At 61.4% G+C, this 16,508-nt stretch overlaps 1 protein-coding gene across 3 annotated transcripts in view; it reads right to left on the bottom strand.

The window, feature by feature from the left end:
- Positions 1–9,638: 9,638 nt before the first annotated feature.
- TP73 (tumor protein p73) overlaps positions 9,639–16,508 on the bottom strand; it is a 63,573-nt gene continuing 56,703 nt past the window's right edge. For all 3 annotated transcript variants that reach the window (XM_030328310.1, XM_030328308.1, XM_030328313.1), the window contains exons 9-14: positions 16,344–16,432; positions 15,947–16,068; positions 14,979–15,127; positions 14,593–14,728; positions 14,173–14,266; positions 9,639–13,010 (exon numbers count right to left, since the gene is read on the bottom strand). In XM_030328310.1, the coding sequence (XP_030184170.1) occupies positions 12,684–13,010; positions 14,173–14,266; positions 14,593–14,728; positions 14,979–15,127; positions 15,947–16,068; positions 16,344–16,432 (917 nt within the window). In that variant the 3' untranslated portion in view covers positions 9,639–12,683. The remainder of the gene's footprint in view (positions 13,011–14,172; positions 14,267–14,592; positions 14,729–14,978; positions 15,128–15,946; positions 16,069–16,343; positions 16,433–16,508) is intronic.

Here is a 16,508-nt window from a genome sequence, read left to right as displayed (position 1 = left end):
ATGGACCTTGCTAAGCGGGGCGGCAAGAGTGGGGGCTCCTCTCCGGGGGCAGGCCGAGGGCTCACGCACAGGGAGGGGAAGAAGAGGGGTGTGGTTGGATGACAAGGGGCCAGGGACTCTGAAAACTGGCCTTGCAGGACTCTTGCTAAAACTGACTTGGCCAAACATGGATGGGGGAGGCCAGGATGGGGGCCTCGGGGGCGAGAAGAGGGCTCAGAGGGGCCCCGTTAAAGTTGGGTCGAGGACAGAGTCTCTGTCTGTTGGTCAGGGACCCAGGCTGAGGAGGCTCCACCTCCGTGACCAGCGTCGGAGGCAGGAGGTGGGAGCCCCGAGGGCCCCTGGTTAGCAGTGCTTTGGCCTGGAAGTGTGGCCATGCTCCCCCCCCCCCGCCCCGCCCAAGCACACCACCTGGTGCACTGCGTTGCAACGGGGTGGGGGACACACAGCGACCGTTACCCCCAGAAAGTTCTGTTGAGGTCCTAACCCCCAGAATCTCAGGATGTGGCCTGATTTGGAAATGGGGTCTTTACAGAGGTCATGAGGGTGGGTTCTGAGCCATCTGACTGGGGTCCTTATAAAAAGGGGAAACAGGGGCACACGGGTGGCTCAGTCGGTTGGGCGTCGAACTTCGGCTCAGGTCGTGATCTCACAGTTCATGGGTTCGAGCCCCGTGTCGGGCTCTGTGCTGACAGCTCGGAGCCTGGAGCCTGCTTCGGATTCTGTGTCTCTCTCTCTCTCTCTGCCCCTCCTCTGCTGGTGCTCCCTCTCTCTCTCAAAAACAAATAAATATAAAAAATTAAAAACAAAAAGGCAGAGAAGATGTCTGCCCACCCACGTTCACAGCAGCATTAGTGACAGTTGCCAAAAGGCAGGAGCAACCCAAATGCCCATCAACGGACGAATGGAGAAACACGATAGAGGAGATCCACAGAATGGAATCTCACTCAGCCCTGAGAAGGCAGGACCTCCTGATGGCTGCCACAGCACAGATGGCCCCCGGGGACATTATGCTTGTGAAAGAAGCCAGGCACAAAGGGACAAACCCTGTGTGATGCCACACGCACGCAGCACACAGAGGAGTCAGACTCCTCGAGACCCAAGGTGGGAGGGGGAATGGCGGTTAGCGTTTAGGGCGGAGAGTTTCAGTCTCAGTCTGCAAGACGGAAAGTGTCCTGGGGATGGACGGTGATGACGGCGGCACCACAGGGGGAATGTTGTGCCCTAATGCCACGGAGCAGTACGTTTGAAGTGGTCAATTTTGTGCTCTTTATATTTTTGCCCCAATTTTATTTAACAAATAACTTTTTAAAAGGTGTGGAAGAGGGGCACCTGGGCGTCCGACTGTCGGTTCGGCTCAGGTCACGATCTCAGGGTTTGTGAGTTCCGGCCCTGCATCGGGCTCCGTGCTGCCCCTCCCCCGCTCGCTCTCTCCGTCTCTCTGTCTCAACAATACATGAACTTGGACAAAAGCTTATTAAAAGGCGTGGGAGAGTCCTTTTCTTCTCCTCTAACCATCCCTGACCATTCCCTCCTTCTCCAGCAGATGGAGAGGCGACAGGATGAGAAGGGGTTGGGAAGGACCCAGAAGAATTCTCGGGGTGGTCACGGGCCGAATGCAAGCCCACGTGCCCTGAGGTCCTAAGGCACCTGTTGGAGGCAATCTGAGTACGCCGTACCACCCGGCTCCCTGCGTGGCTTGAGCATCTCCTGCGAGCCTGACGCGCTTCCGGGCACTGGGATGGAAAGACGGCAGCCCAATCCTGGCTCTCCCGTTTCTCATGCTCCAGCAGAGGAAACAACAAAAACCGAGGCGCAGACGCACAGGAGCATTTGGCTCGCGGTAAGGGCTCCGATGGAGATGCGCGGGGGTCGAGGGAGGGAGCCGGTAATGGCAGGTGCTGTGGGCAGGTTGGAGAAGGTGGGCTGTTCCCCTTGACGCCGGGGCCCAGACGCCGAGGAGTCCACCACGGGGAAATCGGGAGGAACAGCATCGCCAGCAGAGACCAACTCATCAGCTGGACGTGGGAGTGACCTTGGCTTGTTCAAAGAGCAGCGGAGGCCAGATTCTTGGGGCCTGGACTCCTCTTGCTGGGGAGTGCCTCTGTGGAAGGTGTAAGAGCTTTGGGGATGCAGCCAGAATCCCTAAGGGTGACTCTCATGTACCGGTTTCCTGGGGCCGCCATGACAGCACCGTAGGCTGGGCGCTCACAGCACGGGGTTGTTCTCCCGCACCTCTGAGGTCCAAGATCGAGGCGTCAACAGACCTGGCTCCTTCTAAGGACCGGGAGGGAGACTCTGTTCCCAGCCTCTTCCCTACCTAGCCTCTGGGGATCCGTGGCTGTAGAAGCACCTTCCCCACCTCTGCTTCATCTTTGCGTGGCGTTGTTCCTGTGCGCCTGTGTCCAAATTTCCCCTTTTTATAAGCGCACTGGCCACTTGGAAGAGGGGGCCCCCCTATTCCAGTATACCTCGTCTTAACCAAATACATCCGCACTGGCCCTGTTTCTTAAGAAGGTCACGTTCACAGGACTTCAGCATGCGAATTTGGGGGAGACGCAATTCACCACCCATCAGAACTGCCTTCGGTCGAGCAGCAGTGATTTCAGGGAGTTCTCCAGACCTGATTCCCCGGCCTCAGGAAGGTGCCTGGTACATAGCAGGTGCCTGAAAAATGTCTGGCTGAATGAAGTACCGTTTCTGGCTTCAAGGACTTTGAAGAAAAATGCAGTAAAAGCGGAGGATATTCCAGCTTATTTTAAACTTCAGTTCAGGAAATATTTACAGCCAGGAAAAATGTCGGGCTTGTTTCCGGGGCTGGGGACAGCGCAGTGAGGTCTCTGGTCCTGTGGAGCTTACACTTCATCCTGAGACACTCGGTCTTCACCTTTACTGTCACTCAGATATGACCCAGGAAGGCATCCTGAGTTCAAAATCTAGAAACGGGATCACATCCCGATTGGACGGCTGCTTATCCAGTATCCTGCTATTTATTTTTCAACGCTTATTCATTTAAAGAAATTTTTTTAACGTGTATTTATTATTGAGAGACAGAGCACGAGCAGGAGAGGGGCAGAGAGAGAGAGGGAGACACAGAATCTGAAGCAGGTTCCAGGCTCCGAGCTGTCAGCACAGAGCCCGAAGCGGGGCTCGAACTCACAGACCGCGAGATCATGCCCTGAGCCGAAGTCGGACGCTGAACCGACTGAGCCACCCAGGTGTTCTCTCCTTTAACAGAACTTGGGTTTTACGCCTGGCACGGGTTAACCTAGTTAAGACAACATTCCGCAGCTGTGCCAAAGAAGCCACTGGGTCTCCGGAGAGGTCTTTCCGTGGAGGCTCGCTGAGGTTCGAGTTGTGATCTTGTTACCTTCCACTCTCCCATCTTTCAAGCAAAGATGGATGTCCAAAGTTCCACACCAGGAGTTGGCCTTGAGAATGAAACCATTTGGCCAAGAAAGACCAAGAAGGGGGCACCCGGCTGGCTCCATAGTGGAATGTGCGACTCTTGACCTCAGGGTTGCGAGTTTGAACCCCGCGTTGGGTGTGGACATTACTTAAAAATAGCATCTTTAAGAAAAAACACAGAAAGCAAGACGAGAGAGAGAAGCCTGGCTCCCTGCTGATGGTCTCCCAGCCCTCCTCAGGACATCTTTAACGACACAGAGACAAAATCCCAGTTATACAAGCTTTTAGTGGGGTGGGAGTGGAGGTCGGATGACTTCTTTTCTTGCGGGCTGAAGGAAATTCATGATATGATCTTTGCAAGAAACTTTTATTTAAAAAAATAAATTCACCACCTCAAAATGCTTTCAGATTACTTGTGCAGCTAAATAGAAACTTATAAAACAAGCCTATTTAATAACCTTTAACCCAAGGTGGCAATCATTAGAGAAGTCAGTATTAAATAGAATACTTATCTTGGGGCAGTGATTCCAACACGTAAACCAGTCACCTTTCTGGTACAGTCACCTTGCAAGAAAAGGACTAGATTTTCTCGAAAATCGGAGGGAGTTGGCTAACCGACTGGGAGACACCGGATAATGTATCTTGGAAGCGAGTGGACGCTGGCGGGGTCTCCCGCAGCAGCCAATTTTCCAGGAGCGCCCTGCTCAGCTAGTGAGACACCCCACAGCTCGCGCAGGTGCCGGAGTCCCGCACCCTGGGGGTTTCAGTGACCCCGTTAACAAAACCCGAGCAAAATTCAGGTGCCCCAAAAGCCTATGATTTATGGTTATTAAAAAAATTTTTAATTGGAAAGCCAAGTTTTGCAAAGATAGACATTAATATGTGAAAAAGCCCTGTCGCTGATCAAGGAAATCTCGTGGGGGAAGAGGCTCCGCAGGGAAATAGGCACAGAGCCACCGCCAGAAGGTGAGGGCCTCGGGGACCTGGAGACAGTGGCCGTCATTCCACGCCCTCGCCCAGAGCCCGCTCCTGAGTCCAGAACGACGCCCTTCCAGGACGCCCTCCGGCCCCCAGCCGCGAGCCCAGGGCTCCGCCCTAGCCCCGCCCCACCATCCTAAACCCCGCCCCCGCCCGCCCTGAGTCCAGAACCACGCCCTTCCAGGAGGTGCTCCGGCCCCCAGACCCGCCCCACCATCCTAAAACCCGCCCCGAGTCCAGAACCACGCCCTTCCAGGCGCTCCGGCCCCCCCCGGCCCCGCCCCACCATCCTAACCCCGCCCCTCTCCCCCCCTCGCGTCCGGAACCCCGTCCTTTCAAGGAGTGCTTCTGTCCCGCCCCGCCCGGGCCCCGCCCCGCGTCCAGAGCCACACCTCACGCCTAGACCTTGCTGCTGACCTTCCCCGCACTTCCGGTTCCGGGTCGATGCGGGGTTCTCAGAGGCCTTAAATCAACGGGCGTTCGCCGGCGGGCGCACTCCGGTTGCGGGCGTCCTTGCGGTCCCTGCCTCTCGACCCCCTCCCGCCCCCGGGGGCCCGGGCGCCGTCTTCCCGCGGGAGGGCGCGCTTCTGGCTGGCGGTGGGGTAGCACTGGGACCCGGTCCTGAGGGAGGGGTCCGCGCACCCCACGCCGACCTCGTGTCGTGGGGGTCGTCCCGTCGGCCGCTCGGGCGTCTGCGCTGGGCATCTTCTCCCCTCCCCGTGCCATCAGCTCCTCCACCAGCCGTGGCACGTCTGCCCTGCCGGCCCCCTTTCCGTGTTTCCTGCTCTCCAAGTGAAGAGGCCGGCGGTGCCCTCAAAGCTGGCCGAGCAAACACTTCCGTCAGAGGCCTGACGCCTGGTCGTTCGGGGCCGGGTCCCCTGGCCGCCTCTGCCCGGCCGACGTGGGGTGGGGTGTGGCCGCGAGCGCTCCTTCGGAGGTGAATGGCTGCAAGCACGCTGGCTTCCTCCTTCGCGAAGGAGTGTTGGGCGCGCCGGGGGCTCGAGAGCAGGATACAGATGTTCCCTTACCACCTGCCCGGGCTGGCACCGCTCTGGGCGCTGTAGACACGGCCCCCAGCGCAGCAGAGTCCTCGTTCCGAGCTGCTGAATTCGGTGGACAAACACGAGTACAATGGAACGTCGGCGCCACTCGGTTCCACGAAGACGAGTCACGCGGGGCGGGGAAGAGGAGGGTGGGGAGGCTTCTGAAGAGGGTCCGGCCACTGGGGCGGGCACCCGAATGGGTGAGCGGGCTGTGCAGGTATCTGCACAGAGGGGAAGCTAAATCCTCTTAAAGCCCTGAAGTAGGCCCCCTGTGGCTTGTTCAAGGAACAGGAAAGCCACCGAGCTGGCAGGAGTGCAGCGAGCTGGTAGCGAGGGCCAGAAACAAGGTGGCACAGAGGCTTCGGGTGGTGCTCCGTGGCTCGGTCCTTGGGAAGCCCTTGCGGGTGGCGCATGGAAGGCTGACTGACCCGGCTGGAGCTTTGCAAGCATTGTTCCAGCAGGTCCTTGCACCCTTCGGAAGACCCCACGGTGGCGGCCCAGGGGCAGAAGGAGGCGGGGAGACGCGGGGCGGGGGCGGGGGCTGGGGCGCCGCAGTAGTTCAGGCTCGGACCACAGTGGCCCTGTGGTTGGATTTGAGGTGTTCTCAACGCAGAGCCCTGCTCCCTAACTCACAGCCGGGGGGGGGGGGGACGTGAGCCCTTGTCAGGTAGCGGTGTCTCCAGCAGCTGAGCCTAACACTGGGAGTGACAGCGATCCGGACCCGCTGCCACCAACGGCAGCAGCCCGGCCGGTGTCAGGTGCAGCCCAGCCAGCCACAGGGGGGCAGGGCCCCTCCCGGTGCCTGCTGACCCGGAGCTGGCTGGTGCGCCCCGGCCGCCAGGCCTGCTGTAGCGCCTGTAGTTCCTGCCCACCTGCCTCTCCCAAGTCCCTAACTACTCCTAATGGGAAATCCATTCCTAATAACGCATTAAGAAGGCTTAATCATGACTCGTTAGCGCACAGCGTTCTGAAAGGGTTCGGCTGAATGCTATAGTACGTACTAGTCTCGTTTTCATCACCTAAGCATGTGTGTAAAGGTTTAAAGTTTGTGGGTTTTTGGCAAGCTGGCAGATTGTAGTTTCAGATGATCTATGGTGCTGTCTTCCTGGTGGCTCCCTTAGGAGAGTTTGCACCCTTGTAACTGAAGCATAACACACACAGAGAACGCACATTGGTACACGGCATGTACACAGGTGCCTGAGCTCAGCGCGTTTTTGCAAAACTGAACAACCTATGTGACCAGCCCCCAGCATGTCGCCATGTCCCCGGGACCTCCCTCGGGCCCCCTGCCAGCCCAGACCCAGCACCGTCAGCTCAGTGATCACTGAGGGAGCTCAGCACATCATTACTCTGAAAATCTTACCAGGGTTGTGTTTGTGGCGTTGTGTGGTCCTCTGGCTTGACCCGGGCTGCGTGCTTCGTTAGAGCCAGAAGCCGGGCGTGCTCGCTGCCAGCGTTTTTGCAGTTCGTTTTGCCAAAGCCCTTTTTCTCTCCGGTTATTCTCTTGTGCCTGAGGTGTAGACCGGTGTTGATAGTGTGGATTCTAGAAAGCAGAGCTGAGGTTGGTGGGGCATATTCGAAACTAAATGTCACGTGCAAGCGGCAGGCTGCAGGTCTCACTGGGGCGTTTTGAGCAGTGGTAGCAGTATTTGAAAACCAAACAGTCGAGGCACCTAGGGGGCCGAGTCGGCTGAGCGGCGGACTCTTGATCTCGGCTCGGGTCGTGATCTCACTGTTCGCGGGATCTGTGCTTCGGGCTCTGCGCTGACCGTGCGGAGCCTGCTTGGGATTCTCTCTCTCCACCCCTCCCCTGCTCCCTGTCTCCCGAAATAAATAAACTTAAACAAATAAAAATACTAAAAACCAGACAGATGTCTTGGAGAACCCGTGGAGACGTGTGTCTGCGTACGATAATGCGCAGCACTGTCCTGGGAGATGGGACGAAATATCCTGACACCGTGTGAAAGCCCACTTTGCTGTTTGCTATTCTTGCCTGAATATAGGCTCCCTTTGGAGGTGGGGTGGGGGTGCGAATGGACACCGTTTTCCTCCCGAGGGGCGGGGAACACGCTTCAGAAGCAGGCCCTGTCTTCTCTTTTCCGCAGCTACATAGGGGTGGTGTGGACGCTCCCGGAACAAGAGAGCCTTGCAAAGTGGCGGGTCTGCTCGGAGCCCAGATCTCTTCTTAAATTACACCGCAGACATACTGGAGGTGTTTTATGTGTTTGAAAGTAATTGGACGCGTCGCTCATACCCTACTTTTCAAAAGTTTCTGAGCGAGGATATTAAAGGCGCCCTCGTGGGGAAACTGCCGTGCTGTGTTGGCTCCTCAGAAGCTGCCTTTATTTAAACAACCTGAGCCTTGTTTCCCTTCCAGTTCAGAGGTGTCGGTGTGTTGGGATTCCTGTCTCTGTGATGGGACGAGGGCACGTTCCGCTCAGCCCGCCACAGTGGGCCCTGGAACAGATGACAACTGAGGAGAGGGTTGAACAGGTTTTGCTCAAAGAAAATGAATGGGCCCGACCAGAAAGGTGTAGCTGGGGCCCAGGCTGCCACACCTAGCCCCACCTGGCCTCTCCTGGTCCCGTCTGATCTCTCCTGGCCTCTCTTGGCCCTACCTGGCCTCTCCTGGCCCCACCTGGCCTCTCCTGGCCCCACCTGGCCTCTCCAGGTCCCGTCTGGCCTCTCTTGGCCCCACCTGGCCTCTCCTGGTCCCACCTGACCTCTCCTGGCCCCACCTGGCCTCTCCTGGCCCCACCTGGCCTCTCCTGGTCCCACCTGACCTCTCCTGGCCCCACCTGGCCTCTCCTGGCCCCACCTGGCCTCTCCTGGCCCCATCTGACCTCTCCTGGCCCCACCTGGCCTCTCCTGGTCCCACCTGACCTCTCCTGGCCCCACCTGGCCTCTCCTGGTCCCATCTGACCTCTCCTGGCCTCTCCTAGCCCCACCTGGCCTCTCCTGGCCCCACCTGGCCTCTCCAGGTCCCGCCTGGCCTCTCCTGGCCCCACCTGGCCTCTCCTGGCCCCACCTGGCCTCTCCTGGTCCCGTCTGACCTCTCCTGGCCCCACCTGGCCTCTCCTGGCCCCACCTGGCCTCTCCTGGTCCCATCTGACCTCTCCTGGCCCCACCTGGCCTCTCCTGGTCCCATCTGACCTCTCCTGGCCTCTCCTGGCCCCACCTGGCCTCTCCTGGCCCCACCTGGCCTCTCCAGGTCCCGTCTGGCCTCTCCTGGCCCCACCTGGCCTCTCCAGGTCCTGTCTGGCCTCTCCTAGCCCCACCTGGCCTCTCCTGGTCCCATCTGACCTCCCCTGGCCTTTCCTGGCCCCACCTGGCCTCTCCTGGTCCCATCTGACCTCCCCTGGCCTTTCCTGGCCCCACCTGGCCTCTCCTGGCCCCACCTGGCCTCTCCTGGCCTTTCCTGGCCCCACCTGGCCTCTCCAGGTCCCATCTGACCTCTCCTGGCCTCACCTGATTTCTCCTGGCCCCACCTGGCCTCTCCTGACCTGCCTTCATGTGGTGTCCCTGCCTCGGTGTGTGCCAGAGGACTGTGGGCATGGCTCTATCTGGCCTTTGTCCCTTTTATCTTGTGCTTCGTTTCCGCCCGAGGTCTAAAAAGACTTGGACCTCCCTCCAGGTTGAACAGATTCGAGAGCCCTATTCTGCTGGGGCAGCGCCCCTGACTCTTCGAGTTCTGAAATGCAGAAACCTGAGAACTAGAAGCATGGAAACAAGCCCGCGTGGGCCCAGCCCCAGTTGAACACACGTGAGCTCTCTGCCGTCTTTTCCTAAGTTTTGCAGAGAAACGTGAATGTGCTCGACTCCAGGCTGCTTGCTGGGAGGGAATTTGTGACCTCCCCGGCCCCGCGTGACCTTTCTGAAGTCCAGACCCCCCTCTCGGCCCCCACGGAGCTCGGATGAGCCTACTCTTCCAGGCTCAGTTGGCAGGCCGAGGCCCAAGTCAGGCCTGCGAGGTTCACCAGCTTTGCAAGGACAGAGCCGTGAGTTTGCCCTGAGGCCGTTCTTGTGTGACCTCGGACACCCGCTGAGCACATAGCCCTGGGGAGGAGGGCGCCCGCGGGCTCCTCCCACTGAAAACACGGGAGAAACCCTGGACGGGGCGGGGTGGGGGTCGCTGCTCAAGCCTGGCGTGGGGGCTTCAGGAGCTGCTGCTCGTGCGTGCTGTTGTCTTAGCGGAGTTATTCAGAGACAGCCTTCGGAACTTGGCTTTATTATGTTACAAAAACAAAACTTCCCACCAAAACACAGCTAAAAAAATAACACGTCTTCCCAAGATTACATTACCAAAAAAAGTTAATATCATTGGAATAGATCCATTAATACTGCTTGAAAAGGATTAATTACATTAAAAACATGGGTGGTGTTTTTGTTTTTTTGTTTTTGTTTTAGCCTTAAAGCGCTAAAGTGCTTTAGCCTATGGAGAGACGTGGCAGTCTGCGACTGACCTGATACCCTGGCCTGTCCCTGGTGGTCGTACACTGGGGCCCTGGGGCGGGCGGGGGTGGGGTGGGGGGAACGGCACGCTTTCTCGCCCCAGAGTGGCTGGTGTCGGTGTTGAAGAGAGGTCCACCCCCCTCTCCAGAATGCTCCCCTGCGAGAGAGAGCGTCCCTCCCACCTCTTCACACCTTAAAGGTTTATTTTCTCTGAACCTTTGAGTTTTGTAGACCCAGAGTTTGGAACCCAGGGATGGTGACTCCCCTCGATCGATCTGCGTTTTCCTCTAAGCACACAGAGCTTCTCCTCCATGCCGTGAGTTCTTGGCTTTGCTCTCCCAAGGTGCCCCTCCCCCAGCACAGTGGGAGAAAGGCTCCAGGACCGTGTGCGGGGTCTGGCGAGCACCGGTACAGCTGGGGCCCCTCCTGCCCCGCGCTGACCCTCTCTGGGGCACACAGGTTGGGGTGGGGGGTGGGCTGTGGCATTCCCTTACCGGACTCTGGCCTCCAGGAGCAGACAGAGGGCTGCGCCCAGGTTCATGGACCCCAGCGAGTTGAGGGACGGGTCCCCAACTCCTGAGGTGGGGCAAGGGGGCACACGGTGGGGGGGCTCAGGCATATGGCCACCGGAGCAAGTGCCAGACTCCAGCCCAGCTGTGATGCCTGAGACCCCAGACTTAGCCTCAGTTTCCTCATCTGTGAAATGGCACGGGCAGTGTACTTCCTTCCCCAGCCTCAGGGGGAGGGGGTGTGAGGAAACGGGGGATGGGGGGCAGGGGCAGCCACACGCACCCGCCGTGGTCCTGAGTCCACGGCTCTTGTGAGTGCAGTAGGGGTGTACCCTGGGCGGACTGCAGGTCCCTGTGGGCACGGACACCCCTTCTGGTGAGCAGAGCCTGCTGCCCGTTGGAATGAGCTGGTCCCGTGGCCCCGGAGCCCTGGCCGGAGGTTAGGGCCCGAGGGGGGGGGACTCTGACACCCCGGAAGGTGGTTCCCCAGAGGATGGGGAGGTGGAGGGGGAGGATGGCCGCGTTACCCTAGACGCAGGCACTCCTGTCTGCACACACCGCACTTTCACGTAAGTGTAGACCGTAGACATGTACAGGCGTGACTTTCCAAGATGAAGTCCTGTCTGGAGACGGCCGGAGAGCGAGCTTGGGACGGAGCTGGCTCCGGGCTCCTTCGGGGAGTCGGGATGGGCTCAGAGCCTGTGGGGCTCCCTCCCCCTGCTGGCCAGTCTCCGAGAAACACTGTGAAACAAGGAACACCGGCCCCCCGTCTTCCCAGTGGGGACAGCTAAGAAAGAAGCTGGCGTGTTAACGCGGTCTGGGCTCAGCATGGAGGGGGACGGTGCTCCCGCTCCCAGGGGACACCTCTGAACACGCAGCCTGAAGAGAGTCCGTCCTGTCTTCCCCGGGAGGGAGGGAGGCATCTTCTGGGCGGTTTATGGCAACGAGAACAGACCCAAAGGACGATTAGGGCTGCGTCGTCTACACCCTCCCCTGGCCTGGAGGCTTCCCCGGGCTGTGCTTGGGAAGTGCCGTGTGGCCGCACCCAAGGCTTGTCTCGGCTCACACATCAGGCAGGCTTCCCTTTATCCCACCGGGGGTGTTGGCCTCATTACCCATTGCCCACGTCTCTCCTGTCCTGTCTCCTGCCCTGGGCAGTGCGCTGGGTCTGTCAGGGTTCTGGCCACAAAGGCTCAGGAGGTTCCTTACAAATGAAACCGGCCTCATTCCTGCCCCCGCCTCCCTCCAAGCCCCCAACAGGTGCGCCTTCCTGCCAACTGCTCCCTCCCCGCTGGAGGGGCTCTCCCCGAGAAAGGCAACCCACAGCCCTACCCCCAACTAGCCACAGTAGCCACCAGACTGGAAGTGTCCCAAGTGGAGAGCCTCCCAGCCAAACAGTGGCCGGACCTGCCCCGTTCTTCCATACTCCTGTCCAGCCGCCGGCCCCTGCCTGGCTTGCCCTCTGCTTTCTTAGTCCAGCTTGTTTAGACAGACCCGGGGATGCCAGGAATGCCCGCCAGGTTGAACCCTGAAGGGAATGTTAGGAATGAAAGAAAAAAAAAAAAAAGCTGACCCACCAAGTACAAAGGGTATCTTTTTATCAAATATTGACAATTTCCAGTAGTCCAAGGAGCATGCTGTCCGTGTCTGTGCGGAGAAGCTCACTGGAGAGCTCTGGCCGTGGCCGGTGGTGTTGGCTTGGGTGTTGGCTGGTGGCAACTGACCAGAAGTTTCCTTGCCTCCAAGGAGAGACACCCTCCTCCCCAGTCGGCTCCAAGTCCGGGGAAATTCCGGTTCTCGTTTTGGGGCGGGAAGTGGAAGGTAGCAGTAGGTTTGAAGTGTGAGGGGTAGACGGACCCTCAAGTCCAGCAGAGGGCCCCTGCCTCGGCAGAGACAGGGTCTGGAGCGCTGACCCCAAAATAAACGTGTTTTAGGTCACAATCACGGGGCCGCTCGTTGCCAGGAAACAAAAGACATCGAAAAATACTTTTTGGCAGTCCGTCAGCCAGCGGAGGCGATCCTTGTGTCCCCGGAGCATCTCGCTTGGGAGCCGCAGAGCCCGGAGGAGGACGCACGGACGGGGCAGGTGGGGAAGGCGCTGGCTCCGGGGGGGCCGACCCTCCCCCGCCCAGATCGCGTCCAGATGCGCCAGCCGCCCTCCGGGAGCCGCGGGGTGGACCTCGCCCCTCCCCCGGCACAGCCTGCTGGTCCTGCCTCCCGAGGCAGTTTGTGAAAACGAGGAAGAGGAGACCCCGCGAGGCTGCCCGGGGACCCCGCCGCGCCCTCCCGGCCCCCCTCAGTTGATCTCGCTCTCCGTGAACTCCTCTTTGATGGACTGTTTCCGGGACTTGCAGTCCGGGAGGTCGAAGCCGAAGTCCGCCCACTCGTCGGGCCCCGGGCCCCCGCGGTTGGGGATGGTGATGGTGTGGCGCACGCGGAAGTGCACGGCCTCCATGACCCGCTGCCGCTGCAGCTCCCCGGAGCTGCCCACGGCGATGGCGGACGCGTTGCTGCTGGAGCGGATCAGCTGCTGGGCGCCGTAGTCGTGGCTCTGCTTCAGGTCCTGCAGGCCCCTCCAGATGGTCATCCGGTACTGGTCCGGGATCTTCAGGGCCCCGAGGTCCTGCAAGAGCCGCCGTTAGGGCCCCGCCCCCGCCCCGCCCCGCCCCGAAGGCGCCCTTCCGGGACCTGGCGGTGGGACAACGGAGCCGCCGGCGGCGCCGCATTTGCCAGGTGACCGGGGAGCTAAGAAGCGGCGTGCGCGCGCGCGCGCGCCCCCGTGCAGGGGTGAAGTCATTCCTGGGCTCTGTGACGCCTCCACTGCACGCCCTGGGGGCTGCCGGCCCCTGCGGGGACCGGAGCCGACCATCAAGCCCCTGGGGCCTCCCCGCACCAGCGAGGCAGGCGGGTCACACGGGGACGGGGGGTTAACATGCACTGAGCTGGGCCAGAAGGGGTCAGTGGGGATGGGGGAGGCGGAGGGCAGCGGTGGACACAGCACATGGTCAAGGCTGAGCGAGTGGCCCCAGCGCCTTGGGCAAACTGGATGGGAACAGAACGGCAGGCGGGGAGGGGGCGGGGGCTCCCGGGCTGGAGTGTCCCCTGTGGCCTCTGCCTCTCTGGGCTCTTGAGGCCTGCGCCTCCCTTGGCTAACAGTACATTACAGCTCAAGGTGGCCCTAGGCTGCGAGCAGGTGCGGTCTTCCGTGGTTTAGGAAGGGCTCAGTGCTGGCACTGTCCTCCGACCCAGAGGTGAGCCACGGCTGTTTGGTCACGGTGCCCAGGATGCTTGTAGCCTGGCACAATCTGAACCCAGGACGCGCGGGTGTGACTTGTCTTCTTTGGGCCTCAGTTTCTCCCCCAGTAAGTGGCACTGAGACGCGCCAGCTCCAAGACCCTTCCGGCCTTGACCTTCACAACTCTGGAGAGTTGGAAATAGCCTGTCCCCCAAATCAAAGGCAGCCGGGCCGCTGGGTGCCTGAGAGCAGCTTCACAGCCAAGTCCAAGTGAGCGGCCCGCTGCCAGGGGCCCCGGGCGGGCGTCCCGTCCAGACACTGCCTGAGCAGCTCAGCTCACCCACGACTCTCTCACCAGAGCTGACTCCATAGGAAGCCGGACGAGAGGGAGTTGGTTGAGCTCAGTCGTGGGAACAAGGGTTTTCCAGATTCTGCCCCCCCCCGTGCCTCCCTCCCTCAGCAAGAGCAGGAAAGAGTGGCCCACAAAGCGGAGAACCGCTCTGCCCTGGCACAGGGCCCTGGCCTCTGGGTCCGCGGGCGGGGCTCCTACCTCTATGGTCAGATTCTGCAGGTGGTAAATGTTCTGTAAGCCTTGGGAGGTGAAATACTCGATGCAGTTTGGACACCCCAATCCTGTTAAAAAACTGCAGAGACAACGTGGGAAATAAAGCGGCAGTAACTTCCAAGCCCGCGGCTGCTCTGTCCGGCTGGGAGCCCGGCGGGGGCCAGGTGCTCACCCCGGGGCTCAGCCTCCACGGAACCCTGTGTCTGTGCTTCCCCCGGCACCTGCTGGACTCTCACTCCTGACCTCTCCTCCGCCCGTGTCTGTCCTCGTGGTGGCAGAGTGGATGTGAGGACACACAGGACAGCAGGCAGGGACTGCCCGCAGGGCTGGGGGCCAAGCTGGCCGGCGGCCACGAGGGGCTGAGGTCAGTGGGTTCGAGGCAGGGCCCGGCAGCAGCCCACGTACCTGACCAGGCTGGGGTCGGCGTGGTAGGGGGGTGGGGTGCAGTGGGACCCCGAGACCATGGACTGGGCGCCGTGGCCGCTGTTCATCTCGCCGTTGGCCGGCAGGGCGTGGCTGTGGTTGTTGAGGATCCCGGGGCCTGGGCAAGTGGGACAGTCAGAGCCAGCTGGGCCGGGCCGCCCCCCGCAACGCTCTGCGTGACCGGGACCTCCCTGAGGTGGGCGATGGACACGGGGGGCTGTCCGTGGCTGTGCCCCCCGCCCGTGGGCAGGGGCTGCTGCGGGGGGCTGCCCTCGAGAGCCCTGAGCTGTGCAGAAGTGTCTCGAGCTAGACCCCCTGCCGTGTGCCTCCCCGGCCCGCTCTGCGCCCCCACGGCCCGGGCCACTCACCCACGGGCCCCAGGTTGGGCCCGGCCGCCGAGCCGTGCGGGGGAGGCTGGCCCACCAGCTGGTTGACGGACGGCAGTTTGTTGACACCCCCGTGCGCTTTGTTCATGGGCGAGAGGACGGGCCCGTAGGACGCCGGCTGCAGGTGGCTCCTGCTTAGACAGCGACAGCTCTTGGTGAGAGGCCCAGGCGGCCACGTCCCCCTGTGCTCACCTCCACATGATGCCCCGGGCTGCTGGGGGCCTCCCTTCCTGCCCAGCACTCCCACCCACACCCGGGCCACACCCGGCCGCTGGCCGTCCCCCGGGACCCGGCCTGGGGTGGGTGGGAGGGAGAGCCGGCTCCTGCCACCAGAGTCAGCCAGCGGGTCGGCCGTGCTCTGACCTGCCCTCCTTGCCTTCCTGTCAGCGGCCATTTAGGCCCCCCTGCGGGAGAGGTGGAGGGATAGCCCAGATGGCCACTGAGCACGAGCACGGGAGGCTTCCAGGAGGAGGGGGGCACCAAGCAGGGGAGCTGGATGCCCGTCCTGGCGGGTGGAAGTGGCCCCATACTTCCCACCAGGTGTTGGCCGGCAGGGGGGGTGGGGTGGGGGCCGGGGCTGGGGGGGGTAGGGGGTCCTGGGACCCAGTGAAGACCCAGTGGGGTGGGGCGCCTGGGGCTGGGCTCCCCAGCACCCCTTCTTCCCCCTTCCCCAGGAGCAGGTCTGGGACCCAGTGAGGACTCAGTGGGGCAGGGCGCCTGGGGCTGGGGGAGGGTAGGGGGCCCGGGGCTGGAGGGGTAGGGGGGGCCCTGGGCTGGGGGGTTAGGGGGGTCTCGGGGCTGGGGGGTTAGGGGGGGCGTCCTGGGCTGGGGCATAGGGGGGTCCGGAGTTGGGGGGGTAGGGGGCCCGGGGCCAGGGGGGGGGGTGGGGGTCCCGGTGCCTGGGGGCATAGGGGGCATAGGGGGCCTGGGGCTCGGGGCGCCGCACTCACGGCCTCTGAAGCTGCTGCTGCTGCTGCCGGTAGGCGTCCACGAGCTGCTGTGGCACCAGTTCCATCAGCTCCAGGCTCTCCTTGACCTTCATCAGGATCTCAAAGTTCTCTCGGCCCCGCACCTGAGTACACACGGGGGGACCCTCTGCACAGGTGCTCGTGCAGCAAGGCGCCCTTTCTTCCACCGGGCTCCCCGGAACCCCTTCTCCCCCCTTCCCCAGGAGCAGGTCCGGGACCCAGTGAGCGCCCACCATTCCTCCCCTCCCCGGGGCTCTGCACCCCCAACAGACATGGGGCTTCGATCGTTCTCGGAGAACTAGAAAATGCGACGAGTTGGTGGCCCGTGGCGTCCTCCCCGGCCGCCCCAGCCTGGGCGTCACAGACGGAGGACACTCACGTGCATGTAGTACACATCCTCGTCCCCGTGTCTCCTCTTCTTCACGTTGGTGCCCAGGGCGGGGACGGCCGGGGGGCTCTGTTTGAAGGCTGCAAGGGGAGGCAGGGGAGGCAGGCCACTTGCAGATGAAGCCACAGGACCCCTGACACCCAGCGTGCGGCGTGG

The sequence above is a fragment of the Lynx canadensis genome, chromosome C1, assembly GCF_007474595.2.
Source record: "Lynx canadensis isolate LIC74 chromosome C1, mLynCan4.pri.v2, whole genome shotgun sequence".
NCBI lineage: Eukaryota > Metazoa > Chordata > Mammalia > Carnivora > Felidae > Lynx > Lynx canadensis.
The sequence above is the reverse complement of the archived record's forward strand: the minus strand, read 5'-3'. Positions and strand labels throughout refer to the sequence as shown.